Raw genomic sequence first — 23,556 nt, forward strand, 5'->3', positions numbered from 1 at the left:
AATGCTTCCTCGTCCTTCATGCTAAAGTGTGGCAGTGCAGAAAGAAGCAGTTAGCTGCTGCTGCTGCTTTTTTTTTTTTTTTTAAACATTCATGAAGTTTTTCCAAATTAAAGCAGATTGTTCTTCTCAGATCTATCAATTCCAGCCATTTTGGTAAACCGCTAACATAAGCATGTTTAAGAAAGATAAATTCAAACTGGAACAGGTGCAGAGAAGGGCTACCAGGGTGATCCGAGGACTGGAAAAACCGCCTTATGAGAGGAGACTCAAAGAGCTTGGTTTGTTTAGCCTAACCAAAAGAAGGTTGAGGGGAGATATGATTGCTCTCTAAATACATCAGAGGGATAAATACCAGGGAGGGAAAAGAGTTATTTAAGTTCAGCACCAATGTGGACACAAGAACTTTCTGGCCATCAGAAAGTTTAGACTTGAAATTAGACACAGGTTTCTAACCATGAGGGAAGTGAACAGCCTTCCAAGGGGAGCAGTGGGGGCAAGAAACCTGCTGGCTTCAAGACTGTCCTTGATAAGTTTATGGAAGGGATGGTATGATGGGACAGCCTAATTTGGCAATTGACTGATCTTAGATAACTAGCGGTAAATATGCCCAATGACCTGTGAAGGGATGTTAGATGGGGTGGGTTCTGAGTTACTACAGAGAATTCTTTCTGGGTGTCTGGCTGGTGAGTCTTGCCCACATATTCAGGGTTTAACTGATCACCATATTTGAGGTCAGGAAGGAATTTTCCCTCAGGGCAGATTGGCATGGGCCCTGGTGTTTTTTCGCCTTCCCCTGTAGCATGGAGCACGGGTCACTTGGGTGGTGGATTCTCTGTACCTTGAAGTCTTTAAATCATTATTTGAGAACTTTAATAACTCAGTCTTAGGTTAGGGGTCTATTACAGGAGTGGGTGGGTGAAATTCTGTGGCCTGCGTCATGCAGGAGGTCAGACGAGATGATCATAATGGTCCCTTCTGACTTTATACTCTATGAATCTATGAGGAACAGAGACCTAAGTTCCTCTCAGTCTCTGAACTTGTACTGACTTGTACCCAGTCCTATTATAGGTTGACAAAATAACCCCGAGCAACTAATAATCATGAAACCAGAAGGGAATAGAATATAATTTAAATTACAGATAAAGGAATCTGCTCTATTTTCCCCATATAAGAGGCATGCTGTGCTAACAAACATGTGAGCTGGCAGCTTTAATGTCTTATCATTTGGCAAACAGAACTGTTATTGAAGTTATGGAAATTCTATACATAGAATGATGGAAGGACTGGGCTCTTACTATAAGAAAAGGAACCAGCTATTTGTAACAGTTTGTATCAAAATAGCTGCCTGTTTTATTTTTAGTACGTTTCATGTCTAAATTGTCTGCACCTGAGTTGCTGTTGACATGCCCACATATGTCTTTGATCTTCTGCTGTTTAAGCTAATATATTTTATATCACTCCCATCAATGGGTGATTAGACATGGAACATCGTACCAGTAGACTTGAATGTCTCCTTCTAATGACTTTTGGTTACATATTCCCCTTCTAAGAAAAAAATATCAGATGGGGAACCAATAAAGTGCATTCAGAAGTGGATAAAACAAACAAAATACTGTGCAAGAGATTCCTTTGCTCTCGTTCCTTAGTGACAATACTTTGCTCTCATTCCTTAGGCCAATATTTCCACATCTGAGACACAGTCTCTTGTCATATCACATATGAAGGGGAATCTCTGAGTCCCTCAGTTGCACATTGCATTTCTGCACATATGAAAAACAAAAACAAGTCTGAAAGCAAATTTTGCTCAGACTCGTACCCAGTAAAACCTTGGGAATGGTTTGCTGCCCAGAAGGGGGGCTAAATCCCTAGCAAATAACAATGTTCGACCAGCTGTAATAGAAAACCTTGCATGCAATAATAAAACTATTCTTTAACTTTTCATACTTAGGTTATAAATATTTGAGGGGCGATCATCAGAGGCACAAAGGGGTTAGAAGCCCAACTCTTATTGATGTTTCTAATGACCTAATTGCGCTTTGGGTGAAATTCTAGCCCCACTGAAGTCAGTGCACATTTTAACCATTGATTTCAATGGGCCAGGATTCCACCTTTAGTACTTTGGAAAATCTTTATGTTAGAATCTTTTCTATAAATGACAGTGAGGATGGGAACAGCTGTAATATGCACTTGACAAAATATTTCCTAGCGTTGAAATAACCTTTCCTTAGATTTGAAAAATGAACAAAAGCTTTTCACTTAGATTAGGGGTTGGACACACTGCATGAGCGCAAGCCCCTACCTTCCATACTTTAGTTGTGACTCTCATCTAAATCAATGGGAGTTTGCTCACAAAGATAATTCAGGATGTAGATACATAGACAGAGAAAGTTTCACCTTGTTCGCAATGGCCATAATTTGTTTATTCTAACAACATGGACTATAAAGAACAAATGTCTACCAAATTTAGAATTACCTGCCAAAATAACCCACATCACTAATGGAAAAATGGATCAGAGCCTCAGCTGGTGTAAATCAGGACAGCTTTCTCCATTGAAATCAGTGGAGCAATGCTAATTTACAACAGCCTAAGTTCTAGCCCTATGTGCACAGTCATAATATTTACAAATAATTGCATTTTCAAACACGGTATGTGGAGATAAGCTTCTCTCTCGCTCACCGGACAAAATTTGATGACGTGCCTGAAATTGTTACATTCTGGTTTTCTTCTTTCTGGTTTGCTGCTGGAATATTGTAAATAAGCCTTTTGTTAGATGGTAAGGAGCTCCATCTTGTGGAAACATTTTGTCATTTACAAACCTTTTGTCGTTTTTACCCTTGGGACGAATCTGTAGAAAAAAAAGTCAGGGGTGGGGGAGAGGGAAAATTTCCCAGTTCATAACCTTTGTCTGATTTTAATCCAAATGTATTTTCTCACTGTGCTTGAAGAATTTTATACATATACACATACATATGAAGGAGATTTCTATGTAGGTTGTCCATCCACAGATTATATTATTTACCCAGTGCTCTTAGGAAGAGCTTTTTGGAAAACTGTGATTCCCTCAGGCTATGTGTTTTCAATTTGCACCATGTAAAATGACCCTAAACTGAAAAAAAAAAAAAAAAAAAAAAGATAAATAATAAAATTTGAAAATACATGAAAATACATGAAGTTATATTTTAATTTGTTTATGACAAAAATTTTCATGTCTTATATTTTTATAATACAGATACAATTATTGTAAGTCTTTTTAAGTAATTACAAGAACCAAGTGATTCATCATAACATATCGAGCTGTAGTGTTTGATGATAGAGATTGCATGCAAAATGGGTGTTAGTTGCTTCATGGTAAATTGCAGTGCAACTTCTATATGTTGTTCAATAACCTGTGCATAAACAATTCAATTACTATATATGTAAAATTAAATTTAAAGTGCATCTTTTTATGTTCAGCTACTGTTTTGATCCTTGGGAGTTCATGCCATATGCTTTATTTAAGAAGTTTGATACAGAACCATCTATTATCACCTGACATTTTTGAAAAAAAAATCTAATTTGTACATTTATTTATGAACACACTTGATTGATTTGCTTCTAACTTGGTTGTTGTTAATTATATGATGATATAAAAAAAGAACAAAACCTCAGAAAACCATTGGCTTGTGCTTTCAATGGAAACTAAAGGTGTTAAATGATTTTCTAAATCTATTATCCCAAGTAAACACTAGAGGAAAAAAAATCACATTGATTTTTTTCTACAGCATAAAAGCTGCTTGCTGCAGTGTGATTAGATGATATATATTTTTTTTCCTTTCGATTTCTTTTTAAAAACTAGAGGTGAAATCCTGGGCCACTGAAAAATTCTCATTGACTTCAGTGAGGCTAGTATTTTGCCCTACTAATTGTTGGTTCCAGAGTAATATATTTATATTAAAAGTTGGTTACTTTTAGTTCTGAACTTTGGTTAATAAGGTAACAATTGGTTGTAAATTGATATAGAACATGCTATAAACTAATCTGAAAACATTTTTCCCTCTAGTATTGGCTAAACATAAACAGGTTGTTAAAAGGGAAATGTAGCCAGCCTTCTCCTTTAAGTTCAGGACCGAACTTTACAGATATGCTTCAGGGAATACTCTGCTTCTTTTCATACCATCTGGGTTCATGGAAATAATACTCTACTTTATTCCTGTGTCTTTAAATATGGCACATGTTTTAGTTTTGAGTCAAAAGCCTTATATTCAATTATGAGACTCAGTTCATGCAAGAACACTTATATATTCATATTCGAAGCCTTTTCAAAAACGGGTAGATTAGGCAACTGATTTGGGTGCATATAGTATCAGCAAGGAACTTGTTAAAAACAAATGGCTAAATTGTCAGATTTTTTAAATTAAAAAATTTAACACAACTTAGACGTATTAAAAGGCTTGGTGGTTCAATTGGCTTTATCTGAACAAATCCAAACCTCTTTGGTCTAATGTCATGAGGACGGGTTTGGCCATGAGATATCTGGTTCTTCCAGGTTACATTACGTTTTGTGTAGTTATATGGTGCTGTTAATTCAGTGATCAAAAGCTGGAAATTTCCCCGACACTGGGATTCTGATCCACAGTGACAAAATGCCCATTGACATCAACTGGAGCAGGAGATGATGATGGATTGGACCGGGAGTCAGGGAATCTAGGTATTGTTCCCAGTTCTGCCCCTGTGATTGCCTGTGTGCCTGGGGTAAATCACAGTAAACTTCCTGTGCCTCGGTTTCTCTATCTGAAAAATGTGGCTAATAATTCCTATCCATCTTTGTAAAGTACTGCGAGACCTGCAGATTACTAGTAGATTCCTACACTTTTCCTTCCAGTCCTGGCCAGAACTGACACCCAGAACCTATTTTATGGGTCATTTATATTGATCTCTTTCTAACATTTTCTGTTATTAATACCTTATACATGTGTATTGTTTCAGCCAGGAACAAGTGGCTTCCCTCGGACCCTCAGATCATATCAGAAGGACTATATGCAATAGCTGTGGTACTCAGCTTCTCCCGCATTGCTTACATTCTTCCAGCCAATGAAAGCTTTGGCCCTCTTCAGATCTCTTTGGGAAGGACTGTGAAGGATATCTTCAAATTCATGGTCATCTTCATTATGGTGTTTGTTGCCTTCATGATTGGAATGTTCAACCTTTACTCTTACTACCTTGGTGCAAAATATAACCCAGCATTTACAACGTGAGTACCTAGGGAAAGGAGGCTATCTGGATTATAGTTCTAGGCCTAGTAGGGTCCCTTTCTGGGCTGCCTTGTATGTAACCTGCAGGCCTTCTGTGACTCATGTCGTTTGCACTATATCGCTGTAATGTCTAATTATTCAAAGTGGTGAAGGGGACTAACTGTATGAGTCCATTAAAGCCAATGAAAGGTGCGTGGCTAAAAACTTGTGCAATGTTTAATAAGCAAAGAGGACCCTGCATCCGATCCCTCACGAGGCTTCCCTCCTTTTTTCTGTCCCCCTAAATCCAATCCTCTCTGACCCACCATGTCACTCAGTTCCACCCCTCTTCCACAGGATGCTTATTTTTTACCTCCCTCAGTGCACTATGTGGACTGTTTTGGCTGCCAAAGTCCCCTTAACTTCACCTACTATTCATGGTGGCTCCCACTGAGTCTAACAGTTTCTGCTAAGTCAGTTACTTCTAAGTTTGCAGACATTAAACTTTCCCTGGGTCTGAGGTGCCCCAGAATACTTTGCAGATTTCTGACAGTCTTGCCTCTGTTGCAGATTGCCTGGGAGAGCTACACCTTAGGCTACTGCTTCAATTGAATGGGGAGGTTCAGACTTTGACTGGGAGACCTGTAGTACAACCTCCAGTTTTGATGTCATATCCCAGGTCTCTTTCAAAGAGTGTGCAGTCTGCAAAAAAGAAAACCCAGTAACTCAGAATCTGTTATTTCTAGGGTAAAACACGAGCAGGAAATGGTTTTCTGAGGTGAGTGGAAAGAGCAGGGGAAATTTTCATAAAGTGATCTTGACAGCAGTGGAAAAATATCCCTTTGTAATTTACCTTTTAGAAGAGCAGTCGATACAGTAGGCCGTGTTGCATTTGTGATCAGCACAGAAGGGATTAAACATCTAATTATCATCCAAAAGCGACTTCTACCGTAGCATATGTATAATGATGAAGCAGTAAAATTACACATGGTTTGCATCTGTGATTTTACACCTGCATGTAGCTGCTAGGCAAAGCAACATGTATGCAAAGAACGAAGTGTTTAAAAAGTGCTGTTGATGCATTTCAAAAAAACAATAAATAAATAAAAGTGGGGAATAGAAAACAGGGAGCTGTACAATCCCTAAATCAAGTATGGGCATTTCTCAATACAGAACACTGTGAAGACATGCATAATAATACCCTACCAGCATATGGGCAAAATACAAGGGAAGATGCAGACTAAATTGCTCTCCATCTCCCACTAGTGACCATCCAATAATCAACAACATATTCGCAGACGCATTTTGCGGATCACAGATGGATGCAGATCCAAATTTTATATTTTAAGCCCTGCAAATCTGAAGATATCTACTTTATATCCGCAGATCATTTTTGCAGATCGTGACTCGCGCATGCACATCCAAATTTGTATCCCCACAGGGCTCTAGTTGTCTGCACCTTGTAGTAGTTTGCGGTATATAGTGTATGACAGTAGCTTGAATACTGCAACAAATCATTCCTCAAATAATGCACTTGATTGGCTCGACAGTATGTACAATGGCTAAATAATAGGACTATAAGAGAGAAGTGACCTCTCAAAATGTGTCTGAGCTTACTCAGGCTAAGCTAATATTTTTGATATCATGGCCATCATTCGGAGTCTAGATATGGAATAAGCAACTAGTACTCCTCTATGCCTGAATCTAATAACAGTGGGGTACATATTCCCCTCATCAACAAAAATAGCAGGGAAGGGAAGCAGTGTTTGGCAGACCCCATAGGAGTGGTCTCACTGAGTTTCTAATGAACAGTTTGGAGCCTCTTGGAGGCAGTAGGAAGTACAAACTAGAAATCTTATGGATCCACACACAACTCCATGCCCAACCCTTTGCATCCTGGGGCACAAGGAGAGCTGGCCTCTCCACACGTCCCTCTGGATACACACATCCTCAGCATGGATCCCTCAGAAGCTGTGCTGCCGTTAGCTTCCCTGGCTGCACCCGTGCCATGTGCCCCCGGGGTAGAAAGTACAGAGTGGGAATTCATGTTTCATCTAGGATTAATTCCCAGTTACACTAAGAAACTCAATTGCACAGGAGTTAGCCACGTTATTCTGCCCTGGCAGGTCCCCAAAGCCATGGGATGAAATGCGGACATCAGCGGGTGTTTTGCCATTCTCCTCGGTGAGGCCAGGGTTTCACACATGGAGTGTGAACTGTGAACATAGGCACAGATGGGATTAAACAGGCTCCCAAAAAGGAAAGGCAGCTTGTCACAGAAGTCTCACTGCTTCCCTCAGAAAAGTTCTGGGGCCATTCCACCCCGGCTTATGCTCCCATCTTTGACACAAGACAGAGGAGAGTGTGTTTTCCCCTTGTAGGTTTAACCTACTGAAGCCACTTTCAGACAACCCCTGTAGTGACATGTAGTTAAGTAAATGTTTAAGTAAGTTGATACTAAACCACTAACTTAAGTCAAAGTAAACAGGAGCTGTCATTTTGATGTGTTATTCATATACTCCATTACACAGTGGATGGGGAGATGCTGCTATTAGCCCTACCGTGAGGAAATGACATTCCCAGCTTAGTTTCTGTCTCGTATGAACTACAATTTTTCCCAACATCCAGCTGTGTTACTCACCTATCCCCATATGCTTTATTAAGAGTTTAAACTTTCTAATCAAAGAAAATGTGCCTCCTAGGGTTCCTCTGTTGTCTCAGGATACATTTTAATGGAGGGATTTACCAGACTGGATGCAAGTACATTTATCTGTTTCTAACAACAAGGTAAAAGAAAACTGAGTATGTAGGCGGAGACATATTAATCATATGAATAGAAGACTATGTCCTTGAAGCACAGAAGTTAATTGGCAGCTGAGTCAATACCTCCCCTGACTGCCTGGTAGAATAACAACCATCAGTTATAGTTCTCCATTGGTGCATGTTTCCAGAATAGTTGGCTAATGAATTTTACCATGAGGAAAAAAATGTTCATGGCTCATGGGATTGTATATATGGGATGAGGGATTGTGGTGTGGGTGTGTGTGGGGACCTGTGTTACAAGTTTGTACTGGATCTGAAAAAATTGGGTCCTGACCTTCTACAGGTCAGATTGCAAGATCAGGGATTCTGTTATCTTGCCAAGCACATTTCAATTGGCACTGTTAGGAATATTCACACCAGCAAACATTCCTGCAACTTTGTCCCTAATACTGCTTAGTTAGTAAGCAGATTTCCAGGCTCCAGTATTGCTGTTTCAGATTATTTTAATACCCTGGGGTGTCAAATATGTGATTAGTAAGGGAGATGTGCAGTCTTTTTTACATAATGGATATACAGTACAGCTCAACGATTAACATTCATCTTAGACCATTCTCAGACACTTTCAGAAAGCTGGAAATCTTATGGTGTTTAGTCATAAACAATGTTGTTAATTTACATTTATCAAGAACACAGTAGCATACGGGCAACTATGTATCACATAGACATTTCCTTCAATATTTTACTGAGCTGTCAGTGAGTTCTGCTGCTGAATATGGTGCGTATTCACAAATGACACTGACTCATGAAGAGAAGGAGGAACTAGTTATTGGAGCTGGGCAACTGCTTTAAACAATTGCTATGAAAATTCACTCCGGTTAAAAAAAAAAAGAATTTTGTTTTGTTGCGTTCATGATGCTTGTGTGGTTGCTGTGCAAATATTTCTTCAAATGCATTTACTGGTAGGAATGTTTGTGAAAATAGAGGATTTGGAGTGAATATAATAGGACATTTACAGAAAGCACATTTTGAACTTGAAGATGCAATCGTTTGCACTGGAAATTGATTCTAAAGGATATGTTAGATCATGAAATAGAGAAAGATCACATGGTCTGCAGATTCAATCAAAACTGACCTAGTGCTCTGTCTTTGTGTTCTCTGTTTGCGTGGGGCCTGGCACAATGGGATCCCTAGTCCATGACTAGGGTTCCTAGGCACTATTGTGAAACTAATAATAATTAATATCCTCCTTCAATGGGTTCCCTACATAGACTGAATATTGGATACCCACAATTAATTGCTTAACAGATCAAAAACTATACAGTGAATGATGAATACACTTGAGAAAATCATAAGCTTCTCATGGGTAATTTGTAAGCATCAAAAGGAAGTTAAATTTGTCAAAAAACTGACTATGAATTATTTGCTTAGCTCTACTAATTTATTGTGGTTAGTGAATATCCAGTGTGACTTCAGTGATCACCTTCTTGTGTGTTACTGTACTTTTCAAATCACATGATCAGTTTTGTTGGTCTTGTACTCTAAAGAACAGTGGACTCTAAACCACTGACTACATCAGTGGTTTCTGAATCAGAGGTAGCATACAAAGGGCGCTATTGTATCTGAAATGTTCCTTTTGCAGAAGGAACAAAGTGTATGCTACTCCTGCTTAATTTTAGATTGCTAAATACAGAGTTTGTTTAGCTAACTGTATAATTGTAAAATATAAAAAAAACCTCTGACATTTTTCCTTTTTCAGAATTTTCATTGCAGTTGCTACAGACCATAGTTATGTTTATCTGTTCATTTTTTATGCTGTACACAGAACACAGTTGTTGAAACAGCCCATAATTGAGATCATCCTATATAAACAAAATTAAAATGGAAGCCGGACTGATTGCATTCATAATGTTCTCTGCATCACAAATCAGTTGAAGCCTAAGGTTTTGTCTCCCCACACCCACCCCACCTCCTAAAGAGAAATTCAATTCATTCAGTTCATTCAGTTTCATCATTACTTCAAGACTTTTTTTCTTTTCATTTTCCTTCATTAAAATGCTACATTTTATATAATATTTTGACTGTTTTTCATATTGGAGGAGCTAAGCACTTTCTACTCATGGGGAAGAGTTCAGTCTGAAAGGATGCCTTGAGCTTTCTTAATCCAGGAGAGGAGTACTGTAGGAAAGATTTATATGAAATCATGGATTTGTAGGGATCCCGTCTGATGGAAAGAACAATCATTCTTAAACTCAACATGCAACAAAATTTCACATATTCTATGGGTTCTGTTCTCCTCTTGATGCAAAAGAATAAAATTCTATTTAGCTTTCATGGGAATAATGTGTGCGCAGAGGATAGATAACCCCTATGCATTGAAGTATATATTGAAATACATTAAAACAGGGGAGATAGTATAGTGTAGTATAGTGGTTACAGCAAAAGAAAGAGAATCAGCTCTCCGGATTTCAGATCTTGCTTCAGTCCATGGCTCCCATCTGTTTAAGTCACTTGATTTCTCTGTTCTTTCATTTGCCCATCTGTAAAGAGGATGATGAAATACCTACTCCCTCACAGGAGTGGGGATCTTGGGCTTCATTGGCGAAGCATATTGAGATCACTGATCAAAGGCATTATAGAAAGTCATAATATGATTGTGTTTTACTTCAGATATAGGATTAAAACTCTTCCGAAAAGAAGAAATGGGGGGGATTATTTAAACTCAGTTACAGACAGGAAAGAACTTGTGTTTCAACCTATGTATCCTAAAACATAAACCAGAGTTGAAGCTGAACTAGTGAATAATTAAAACGTTAAAACACCACCCTATTTTAAGGACCTCTACCATAGTATCTGAGTGCATCATGTCTCTCATGTACTCATCCTGACAACACCCCTGTGAGGTAGGGGAGCACCTATTTTGCAGATGGAAAACTGAGGCACAAAGTGACTGAGGGCCAGATTTTCAAAGTTTAGGTTCCTGAAGATGCAGGTAGAAGCTTACTTGGATTTTCAAAAGTGGCTAAAAAGATTGGCCTTCTAACCCTGATTGATTTCAATAGATTAGGATTCAAAAGAGTGAAATCAATCAATGTTAGGAGCCCACCTGCTTGAAAATCCCACTGGGTGCCCATCTGAGTCTTTAGGCACCTAAAGACCTTTCAAAAATCTGGCTGTAGGTGCCTTTCCCAAGGTCACACAGGAAATCTGTGGCAGAGCAGAGACATGAATGATTATCCCAATTTCCAGGTTAGCACCATAACCACTGGACCGTTCTTGCGCTCATTTTCATTTAACAATGTCTTGCACTCTAGTACACTCTGGAACAATTGTGCAGCTAGGTTACAGAAGTCAGGTGTGTTTTTTTCCAGTCTTTATAAGTAAAATGAATCTAGTCTGTATTATTCATGACTTCTAAAATGTTTTTATCATGACAAGTGAGCTACACATTACCATAAAAGCACACAGAGCCTTGGTGCAGTATGATGGGAATGGTGTTTCCAGAGCTGTGCCAAACTCAGTGCTTTTGCTTTGAAGGAGTTTACATCAACATAGTCTCAAGTTCAGTGATGCCTATGCTTGGCCACACAGCCCCCTCCACCAGCTTCTGCTCCTTTATTTACTAGCTCAGGCAAGGTGATCAACTGCACTAATAATTTGCCCTACACTGGATCTGCTTATTTCAGCCCTGAATCTCCCTCAAGATGTAGGTCCCATAACAAGAGTGCTTTAGAACACACAGGGAAAGAAAGAATCCACAATAAATGAAAACATAAAACTGGACCAAAAGCCTGGGTCTAAACATATCTAAACTTCGGAGTTATTCAGAATCTGGGTCCCAACTTCTCTTTTCCAGTGACATGCTGTCAATATTTTAACTATCGGTTCCAATAAAAATAACATTCGCCTTAGGCTGTGCTGAGGCCCATACAATTAGGCAACATCCTGAAAGGGCATGAATGTGACTGACAGGTGTTATTGCAGTCTTTTTTCTTAAATTTAATGATAGATTCATAAGGGCATCTTGGGAACCTCTTCCCCCTTCCCCCGCCCAGTTCATCATTGTCCATTCTCCACAACAGGTCAAACTAAGTCCCCCATCTGAACATTCCTGAACACCAGGGAAAGGTTGGATCTGGATTGCAATCTACTCTGAGTGACTCAGGTCCATCTCCACACTCAAATAGTGGACCCAAACTTAGGATGCAACCAGGAATGTTGTCTTCTCATGTCAAAGACAGGACCATGGAGATTGACATTTTGCTGAGAAGGATTATGGAGGATAATTAGAAAATGAACACCTTTGGTTAGATCGATCTTTCACTATCTCAGGAAAGGAAAGCTCTGTCTCTGTAACTAACTTGCTAGAATTCTTCATGAATCTATTGTACTGCCACAGCCACATACAGCTGGTAATTAAGTTTTCTAAGAGAACATGGCAACATTCCAGCACAGAGGCTAATGCTTAAGTTGCGGAAAAGGAGCAGAGTTGACACAGTGTATTAAAAATTGCCTGAAGTGTAGAAAACAAATGGAACCTTTCCAAATTAAAAAAAGAAGGTTAATTGTGGGGTGCTGCATGGATCAAGGTCGGTGATTACAGCCTTTTATTAGTTGGATAAGTGACTTAGATGACAGGTTTCAAAGCCAGAGGGTTAGGCTAAATGCAATTTAACTGGACAGTGCATTGTATAAGCATTGGCCAGATTTTATTATGTAAGTACTGCCATATGAATGGCAGTTACCATTGTCGATCAATGAGACGAACAAAAGTGGGAGTATTAAAACAAGAGGCGATGTCCACCAAAGGAAAAGTGCTATAGTTTGGTAACTTGGAAAGATGTGACAACTACTGTACTCTGTCCAACCCATGCCTGACGTGCGAGAACCTCTGATTGATCATTTGTAGCGTGTATGTAATATAAATTAAAGGAGTGGATGATATATTGATAGGCAACATGAATTTTGGGGTAACGTGGCAGTGGAATAGGAAAGCGTATGCTTATTGAGGTTCTGATTCTGTGTAATATCTCTGTGGAACTCATCGGTCCAACTCCTCTGCTGGTGCAACATCATTGGAGCCAGTGGAGTTAGACCCCCCAAAGATCATCACCTGTAAAGTTAACAAATTCCCTGTTGCTGTACTCAGTGGAAGAAGATAGTATAATGGGCTATGATGCAGATAATATGTTCTGCAGCTGTACATCCTGTAACTGCCCATGGTCTTTACTATGCTTGAAATGATAGAAATTAATTCCTTTTGCTGCTATCTGAGGTGTAATTGACACTGGAGTTCATGTAAGAACTTCTTATTTCCTGAGGGTAAATTGTAGTGTGTCTATGATCTGCTTTATAAAATGACTTATCAGAATTGAGCTGCTGTAGCAATATGAAATATTTCATCAGTCTAATTTGTAAAGGCCAAACGTTTTACGAAGGAGTGACTGAAAGTCTCTGGATAGTTTGAATTATTATCAGATGGGTACTGGTCATTCCTGATAATTTTGCCTTTGAATAAAGAGCCAAGCAGATTACTTCAAAGACAAAGTGTGATCCTGGACCAGGATCTCGCACTATCCTCCCCTTTTCCCTGAACCATTCATATTTCCTTCCATCTTATACTGCTTCACCTTTTTCTGAGTCAGAGATCTCCATCTTCCTGATCTACCACCCTGGCCCTACCCCTCCCAGTTCTTCCTCTCCCTGACACTGTTTTATCACCCTTTTTCCTATTCCTCAACCTCTCCCTTTCCTCTGGCTCCGTCTCCTCCATTTTCAAACATGCCCTGGAAGCCACAGACTGGAAAAACTCTCTTGACCCTTTTCCTTCAAATTCCTTTCTGCCCAAAATGACTCTCCACAGGTTCTCTCTTTGAACTCTGGAAGGCCAGCCAGTAGAGAGATGGAGCCAAGGCTCTGCCCATTCTCTGCCCGCACCCCAGCCATTCCCTGCTCATCTGCTTCAGGAAGGACATACATGGATGAGCTGAGCATCCCTACTTAGCCCTGCACCCTAGATCTGAAGTACTAAATAGCACATGTAGGGGTTCTTACTTCCCTGCAAGAGAACGGAGTTCAAGTTACAATCTAGCCCATAGTTAATGAGGTTGAGAAAAAGCAGATGGGGCAGATAAAGAGGTCTTATTGTTTTATGGTTTGCTTGGGATGTCACATATTGTTATCAGTTCAGGAAATATGACTTGGCAGTCCTCCGGGTGATTGATCATGGCTTCTGCTGATTGCAGAGAGACATCATATTTACACTGGCAAAGCGCCGTTTTTATTATTAACGTCTAGCCTTGCCAATCTGGAGATGACTTTATGAAACAATTGTTTGTTTTGTTTTTAGGGTAGAAGAAAGTTTTAAAACCTTATTCTGGTCAATATTTGGCTTGTCTGAAGTGATATCTGTGGTGCTGAAGTATGATCATAAGTTCATTGAGAATATTGGATATGTACTCTATGGAGTTTATAATGTTACCATGGTGGTGGTGCTGCTCAATATGTTAATAGCCATGATCAACAACTCCTATCAGGAAATTGAGGTAAGATAAACAATTTGATTATGGAATATCTATATGTTTTTAATTCACTGTTATATGTTGTATGAACAAGGAAATTACAAGATCAACCATATAAAATTTCATAGTGCCAGAGAAGCCATTTATCTTAAAATTCTATGGCAATTGAAGTGTCTAACCCAGAACTAACCCTAAGCAAATAATTCACAATGAATCATTTATAGAGTGAATTTATCTTCCTTTTGTTTGTTGACTATCTCTGAGCAGATCAGTTTCCTTTGATTTATTCATTATTTGGAAGTAGTTTGTGATTTTTTTAAAAACCCATGAACAGTTCTTTATGGGTATTCACTATCTAAGTTAGATGCACAAAAATAGATTAGATTAAATAGAGTGACAAAAACTCAGGCTTGCAGCTTTGAAAATCATCTTCCATGAACATTTGTGCAAGTAAAACTCAGTTGCAAGAATGTTCCCAGGAATTGAACACAAAAGAGCCATGAGGAACAGAGGTTAACTCATTAAAGAATTTGAATTAAGATTTGCAGAAATGTATTTCCAGGATTCAACCAGCTGTGCCCTGCATAATTCGTATTAGCAGGTTGGATTTGCTAAATACTTTGGAGAAAACCAACTTTCTGCTAATATAAATAAAGCAGGGGAAATTATTAATATTTGGACACTGTTGTCGGTGATGATTCACTTCTTTCTTGTCCCAGTTTCTTGAATGTCATATTCCCACATTTGGATTTGTATTAATTAGCTGCTCTGATCTACTCTCAGAACCCAGCTTCGCAAAAGGCCAGAGCTGAAAATATATCCCTGTACCTTATGTCTGCTGCAAACGGGACTAATGTCAGCAAAACCTTACATAGAAGAAACGTCCCCTGCTTTCAGAAGACACAGTCACATTCTAAAAAGAGCCTGATCATTTAAAATCAAGCTTCTTCTTGAGCTTCTCTTCCTCTGAGATGAGACTTACTTTCAAAGGGCCTTAATCTCCTACTGCATTCCTCCTTTTTACTTGGAGGAAACTCTTCCTGCTGTTTTTGCAGTGCCATCTTACAGCTTCTTAATTGTTATCTGTTATTGTAGGCAGAAATGCTCTTTGGCATCAATATTTCCAAGGTTGCTACTATCAAAAAACCAAACCAAAACAAAAACCCTTCATGTAAAGAGATCAGTGCCGCACCGCAGAGTCAGTGCTGTAGGCTAAACATGTCATGGAAAGGATCTTCCAAAGTGTGTGTGTACTTTTTCATTTGTTCAACATAGGCACACAATACCTCAATGCATACATAGAAGCTATGATTTGTGTGCACATGTGTCCATGCAAACCCAGTTTGCATTCATGCATAACTGTTTATACACACCTAAACTAAGTATATGTAGTTTTGCATCCATACTTTTGAAGATTAGGTGCCATAGAGTCAGGCAGCAGACAGCTGGGAACAGTCATCAGTAGATAGATAGATCTCGCAGATAAAGCAAACAATGCATACAACACCCAGGGTATAAGACATCTAGGTCGGAGCTGTTTAGCTAAAAAGAACAACACTGCAATGATCAACCGGGGGCTCTTTCACAAGGGAGCGTTTAACAGGGAGCATGAGTAATTTTTTAGTTGACTCTGTATTGAAAAAAGAGAAAAAATGAAATCATGCATGAATATTCCATTTGCTTGCATTTTGTTAGAATATAATATTTGTTTGGCGTTGTTAATAGAAATACCTATATAGCCGGGGGGGAAGAGAGCAGCTGTTTGTAAGCTAGGAATTAATAGGCCATGTTAATTTTGCATTTGGCTGAGAATACAGATATAATGAAAATTCAAATATAGAAACTGGTGGGTTTGCTCTAGCACCTTGTGGTCTGGAAGTGTGCATAATCTACCAGTTGATGAACATTTAACACTCTCTATGTATAAACACCAGAATTAGTTTTACTGTACCACTTATGGGGTATTTCAGAATATGATTGGATATAGCGTGGGAGAGTCATTGTCAGTATTTATAATAGCTGGTACAAATGGAATAATTCAAATTATATCAGTGCTGCCTTGTAAAATTTTGAGATCATCAAACTGTATTGTCCTTCACCAATCTCTAGCAAGAGAGTCAGTAGAGGACAGGAGGTCGTTATCCTGTTGGCTCCTGGAAAGTCCCTCTCGATGGGATAGTTATGAAAAAGGGATCAAGTAGCATAATTTGTGGGGGCAGCCTTCTCATGTCTAATCCAGCGTCTTGATCAGAATCTTATCTATCTGCCAGGCACAAAAATAAAAACATGTAACATCCATTCTATATTATGCCCATTTCTGAAAAGCTGCCAAACACAGTGGTATTATCAGAGATGTACACTGATGAGAGAGTCGCATTATACATTTTACCATAGTGCAGATGTGAGTACAGATTATTGGCAGAATCTATTTTGCCATTGATGCTACTGGCTTCTATATATACCACAATGAAAACAGAGGTAAAGCAGCTGCAGATCATCTCTTTTCACCCAGTAAACCATCTTGGAATAAGGGCCTGACCACGCAAGTACTGAGTAAAATCGTAAATGTCACTTGAATCAGTGAAGACTGCACTAACCTTACATTTAGCCTCAGAAATGTTCTCCGTGTCTTGGCTCACCTTGACAATCTAATAATGGTGAATCATCTTACCTGAGAAAAGAACTTGCCTATGTGACGTGTACTGACTGATAGAGGACCAAGATATAATGGTGATGAATACAAATAGGACAGACAAGCAAATCAGCTGGTACTTTCTTACAGTTTTCAGTTATCAGAAGAGATAAGTGGCCTAAGCTGCTGTTTGTAATTTTGTAGTGAATCAGAGTCAAATATTGCTGTGATTAACTTGATACACTGTTTATTTTGAATGGAAATGACATACCCACTTCCTCAGGCTTTGCAATGCAAAGATATCCTTAGATAACTCTATTTAACAGCGAGGCCCAAATATCAGACAATTTTGGTATATGTTCCATTTAATGAAGAAGGTTTCTTTGCCATCCAAAGAAACAGGGCCATGCTCAGCTCAGCCAATAAAAGGACTAGGGTACTCCACATCTCAGACTCACACCAGGATCTCTGCAACCTTGTGGAATTCCTGATCCACACAAACATGGCAGTTTAGGCCAGGGCCATACGGAGGTTTTGGCAGCCCATGGGGCAAAATCTAAGGATGGAGCCCCTGCCATCCTTCAGAAAAAATGACCGTGGACATGAAAGAGTTTGAGAAGAGAGGAGGGGAAGAGAGGGGGACGGTCAGAGATGGCCCAGGCCTGTAGGGTCGCTGTCCTCCCTGCAGGGATGCGGTGACTCTGCCTTGTGTGCAGCTGGAGGACTGCTCCCAGTCCCAACTCTCCCTGAACTCCAGCCCCACTGCCAATGGGAGCATTGTCCCTGACCCCATCTCCAGGGTCTTGGCCTGGCAGGTCGCCTTGATGGCAGGTGTCAAACCTGAGTGGCCCTGTGAGCCTGTGCAACAGATTGCAACACCACTAACTCAACTTTGGCCCAGCTACCCCTCCATCATTTGGGCAGGCCTTTGAAATGGGGGGCCTGGAGTAAACTACCCTTTTTGCCTCCTTCTCTCCTCGGGAGGCCCTGATTTGGGCGTCTTTGTACTATAAGATCATCACATTTGCTATAGTCACTCGTACAATCTGCACAGAGCAGCTGATTAGTTAGCACAGCACCTCTGGGCTCGCCCAAGGCAAGCTCCTTTTCAGGTCACCTGGTACAGGTACTGCCTACAGAATCTGGGCGTGCCATCTGAACCTCAAATACAGCAATGTGCAAGGGGTCTGAAGCAAATCTAGCCGCCTGATGCCATCGGTCCAAGAAGTCCAGTCACTGCTAACAAGTTAGCAGGGTCTAGTCACTGTATAACAATGACACCATGGGGCAGAAATAACCACCTTTAAAATCTGTTGCATTTTGTCAATCATCTGTGCTCCTTAGCACGGTCTCACTTTGCTCTGCTCTTCACGCACTTTTCCCCCGACTCAGTTTCTTTCTCTTGCTCTCTGTGCCACTCTCCTTGGTTTTTTGCAGTCCCTTCTTAGGGGGAGTGTGAACTCATTAACTCTGGAGTTCAAGTGCAAACCCATGATGCTTGACTGGTGGAGAAGGAAGGCAGGACAGGTGGGCCCATTCCTAATTGGTACCTCAAGTCACTCGTCTAGTATCCAAGCTAGAAGGAATGTGACGTTCAATTCAATGGGCTGAAGGACTGACAAGCTGCTCTGTTCAACTCCTGCTCGCTCCAAGGCTTCTCTAGAGAAACCTAGGAACTTGGGAAATCACACCTGGCTTAGCAGACAAAGGGTAGGAGGAAGCATGTTGAAAGGATAATTATTTAATCTTTATTCCTCCTGGCCTCCCCCCACTGGACAGATAGGGACAGGGCTATCTGGGCACCAGGCTCACCTGTCTTCTTCCTCCACATGAGGAACAGCAACATCCGGAAGGAGCTGGCAGAGAACTGATTATCGATATCCCCACCCCATGCCATTCTTTCCCTACAGCTACAGATGCAGCTGGAGGTACCGGGGGATGGGGGAGGGTAAGTCAGTGCTTTCCAGCCACCCCACTGCACTAGTAAAAAGGATCTGTCTGGGGCACTGGACCTCCCCTTCCTACCCCCAAGTCTGTTGCCCAGCAGCAGCCCTGAAGAGATTTTGCAGCTTCTTGGTATCATCTTTCACTCAGTTCTGAAAGTGGATTCTGGATACATTGTTTTCTCTTTTGCTGTATCACCACTGGTTGCTGGACTCCTTGTCCTACCACGACAGTACTTACCTGTCCCACCTCACTCCCCACAGTGAAATGAAAGGTAGTACACCCCAAAATATGTCATTAAAGAGGGCGGTCCTACATGCAGAACATGGACTTGCATGTTGTTCGTGCGCCAGCTGAAAGCAGTTGGAAAAGGCGGTGCATAGAAGTTTCAATATAAAAGGGTTAATTGGATTTGGGAGCCAGAAATGGCCCAGAATTTTGTATCAGAGACGCTCCTGTTGAGTTGCCTTAGGTGACAGGGTTCATACTATTTCCAACTTTGCGCATCTGTCTCAGTGCCAATGCAATAATACTGCTCCTTTCAAAACACTAATTCTGCAATTCTTTTGTCCCTTCCCCACTGCAGGAGGATGCAGATGTGGAGTGGAAGTTTGCTCGTGCCAAGCTTTGGTTGTCATACTTCGATGAAGGAAGGACTCTGCCTGCTCCTTTTAATCTAGTGCCAAGCCCCAAATCATTTTATTATCTCATACTGAGAATAAAAATGTGCCTCATAAAACTCTGCAAATCTAAGGCCAAAACCTGTGAAAATGATCTGGAGATGGGCATGCTGAATGCCAAACTCCGGGTATGTCACCTGCTTCTCTTCTTTTAACCCCATGAATGTAAATAAACCATAGTGTCTTTTGTGGGCATCAAGGAAGGAATTTTACTTTGCTCACAGATGAGTAAAAGAGCTGCTTCGCATTGTGCTGAAATGTATTTATTAACATTTATTATTTGTGTTACAATAGCACCCGGAGACTCCAACCCAGGTAGTGGCCCCGTTGAGTTACACACTGTGCAGACATCTCATGAAAGACAGTCCCACCCCCAAAGAACTTATGATTTAAATAGACTGGGAAGGGAAACAGGTGAAGTGACTTTCCCTAGGAAGTCACAAAGCAGGCCAATGGCAGAACTGGGAATAGGAGAATGCAGGTCTCTTGACTCCTACTCCAGGTTCCCCGTCACAGGACTATGCTGCCTCTTCAAAACTTTTTTTAAACATTGCCTGCATTAACTTTATTTCATTATGTAAAAATCAACATTTAATACCACATCTGATTTTATCTTTGGAAGCAGCATTCCAACCAGAGAATATTAAACTCTCCCAGCAACTCAAAGTTGTAATTAGCAACCTCTCCACTTTCAGCTGCCTCATGACAATCATATGCAGTAATATATAGGCCCTGCTTCATCCGCCACCTGTTCCTTCTTTTGAAATAGATGTGTGTTTTAGGAAAGCACAACTCCACTGATCTCGGAACAGCCCGTTTGTGAGAGGCAAGTTAGCTTTCCTTAGTACCTATGAGCTTCTGCATGAGACACACAGAGAAATGTTCCTAAATTCGTGACGCTTTCCAACAGAATTGGCTTGACTTGCTCCTGAAGAAATGTCAGGATAATCAGGGAGAGCCTAATCCTGTGGAAATTTATTTTTTGCAGAAATTGGGACAAAAAATTCTTAGCAAGCAGATTAAAACAAAAAACCCTAGGCAAATCTTATGCCCTTCCTTTGCGGCACTTCTGGTATTTCTGAGTTTTTTAATAAAATGCCCAAAGCCAAAATTCAGCTGCAGCTGCTTTACCGTGGTGTTCAAACTCAGCAAAAATTAAAACATGTGATGAGACAGCTTCATTTAAACTGACCCTTATTTAACTTCCTCTGCTCAAGCTGGGTTTGAAACAAAAAACAATTTTGGGAACCAAAGCCTAAAACAATGTGTTGGGGTTTTTTTTGTTTGGATTTTGTTTTGTTTAAAGTTGCTGCACATGACCGAAGCTGGTGTACTGCTCCTAGGCACCAAGAAGTTCAGGGAGCTTGTTAGTATTCATGTTCTAAGATACAGCTGTGCATGCTTTTAAATTTTCATCTGAGTGTCACTGCACATTTTTTTTAGGCCCTGTGCACTCAAAACTGTCAGCTGCTTCTGCCATTCACAGGACATGAATACAAGGCGAGGTCCTGTACGGCACAGGTATAGAGCAGAAGAGAGGAAGTGAACCTGCCCTGATGGGACCAAAGAAAGGCATTGCATTGGTAAAATAGCAGTGGCAAATAAGGGGGCAGGAATATAGAAATGAGCTGGGAGGAATTGAGAGAAAGATTGCGAGGAAAGGAATATGCAGAAAGGAGGAGAACAGGAGGAGCTATCAAAGAAGAAGCTGATAATGAGTAAGATGCCAAGAGAGGAGCCATAGTGGAGATAAGAGGAAGAGTTGAAGCCAGAATAGTATAGAAGAGGACAAGGAAGAATGTAGGAAAGGAATACAGAGAAGGGCTTTACAGAGCTTGCCATTGTAAACTGCAATCTGTCTTTGTGGCTGATGGGAGTTGTTTGATACTCTCCATTGAGTCTGATGACTAATTTCTCTTTTCTTTGTTCCAAAGGCTATTTTCAAAATTCAGCCAAATCACCAAGAAAATTAAAAGTCATTGACAAAGCTCTGCCTCTTAACACCTGCTTGTCTCAAAGTGGTGTGAGAGGGATACAGTCCAAACATCTTTTATTTAGATGATAGAGGATTGAATTTCTCATCCAATAATTCCTCTTTTTGTTTTGGCAAAGAAATAAGAGGGTTGTTTCCCTCTGCACCCTCCTAGCTACACTGCTAGCAGAGGCAGTGTAGCCTAGAAGATAGAGCACTGTACTAGATATCAGGAGACCTGGGTTCAATTTCTGACTTTCCCACGGGTCTGCTGAATGATCTTGGGCAAATCACTTCACCTTTCTGTACCTCAGTTTTCCCATCTGTAAAATGGGGATGACCTACTTATCTCCTTTGTGAAGCACTTTGAGATCTACAGATAAAAAGTGTTATGTAAGAGCTAGATATTAATCATGGTTATTAACTGAAGAATGGCAGTGCTAGTTTTATTCTGCAGGAACTCCAACCTGCTCACATAATGCAACATTTTCTAATGTTTGCATAATTTTTTTTAGTCTGAGGCAGAGAGGTTGTTTGGGGGAAGAAGCTGTTACAGATTTAATGTTTCATGATGTTTTATAATTTCAGAAAGTTCGTTTTCAGTCTAGCACTCGAAATTCAGAGAACTTTACTGTGAAGAAGGCTTATAACAAGCCCACGAGATATCAGGTAATGACAGTAGAATATTAAGAGCGAGGGAAAAGATCTGTAAGCAAACCAAGCTTATTTGCAAGGATCAGATTTGCCAATTTACAGTGGGCTCCATCCTGTGATGTGTCAAGCAATGACCTCTGCCAAATCAAAGGACACAGCATTTTACGGGGCTGAGCCCAAACATTTTCGTTTCACAGTTGCTTAAGGCAGCGTGGCAGTGTAACAGCTATAGAAATACATTTGACATTAACCTGATTGTCATGGTAATTAATTCCAGTCACTGGTATTGAACTTAATACAAGAAATGTTCACCAGAGCTTCATCCTAGACTTATTGACAATGTTCATTTTGTCATGACACAACATTGTCTCTCTAGAATGTACTTTAACATCCTCATGAGCCTTCTTCGGCAATATTTTGTCCCATTGAGCTGGATGTGCAATGTGGTATGTTACAAAAATAATTCTGAGAGAAGTGATGACACAGCACACTGTGAAATTATCGTTATTGTAGAGTACTGACAAGAGCTGAGTGAAATATTTTTCACCAATGGTTTATTTGTCAAAAAATGCAGTTTTGGGTAGACCAAAACTGTTAATGAATTTAGGGTGAATATGGCCAATAGACATTTGGAAAAAATCTTTCCAGAAAGTTGAAATGTTTCATTTTGACATTTATGATATGAAATACTTTGACTTTTCATTTAGCGATTACAATTAGTTTTGAAATTTAGCTAGATTTCACACAAAAAACAAAAAGAGGTTTAAAAAAACACCCAGAAATGAAATTAAAACTTTCATTCTGGGTCAAATGAAATGTTTTGTTCATTCTGAAATAAATATTTTTTCAATTTTTGTTTTGGTGAGAAAACTGAAAATTTGTCATTTTGAGTTGACTCAAAACAAGTTTTTGGGGTTTTATTTTTAGAATTTTTCAGTTTAGCCAACAAACCAAAAAATCAATTATTCACCAGATTCCAGTCCTGAGAATTTATGCCTCTAGTAGTCTTATTTTCTGTGGAAATGGTGGGTTATGTGTGTAGTTGCAAAATCTCTAACTAAGTAGGTACATGGTTAACATCTACACACTTCAAATATTTGTACATTATTAACAGGGTTAAGGAAAGGTTAGTGGGATAAAAAGATATAAATGTGATTACATTATAGTAATTAAAGGAAAATG

The 23,556-nt window shown here is 39.9% G+C and overlaps 1 protein-coding gene across 1 annotated transcript in view; it reads left to right on the plus strand.

Moving 5' to 3' along the window:
* TRPC7 (transient receptor potential cation channel subfamily C member 7) overlaps positions 1 to 23,556 on the plus strand; it is a 304,845-nt gene that overhangs the window by 275,489 nt on the left and 5,800 nt on the right. The window contains exons 7-10 of the mRNA XM_067567550.1: positions 4,967 to 5,231; positions 14,321 to 14,516; positions 19,655 to 19,876; positions 22,309 to 22,389. Coding sequence (XP_067423651.1) covers positions 4,967 to 5,231; positions 14,321 to 14,516; positions 19,655 to 19,876; positions 22,309 to 22,389 — 764 coding nt within the window. The remainder of the gene's footprint in view (positions 1 to 4,966; positions 5,232 to 14,320; positions 14,517 to 19,654; positions 19,877 to 22,308; positions 22,390 to 23,556) is intronic.

This window comes from Emydura macquarii, unplaced genomic scaffold, assembly GCF_026122565.2.
Source record: "Emydura macquarii macquarii isolate MOO-44397 ecotype Brisbane River unplaced genomic scaffold, CSIRO-AGI_Emac_v2 contig_2768, whole genome shotgun sequence".
In the NCBI taxonomy this organism is placed as follows: Eukaryota; Metazoa; Chordata; order Testudines; family Chelidae; genus Emydura; species Emydura macquarii.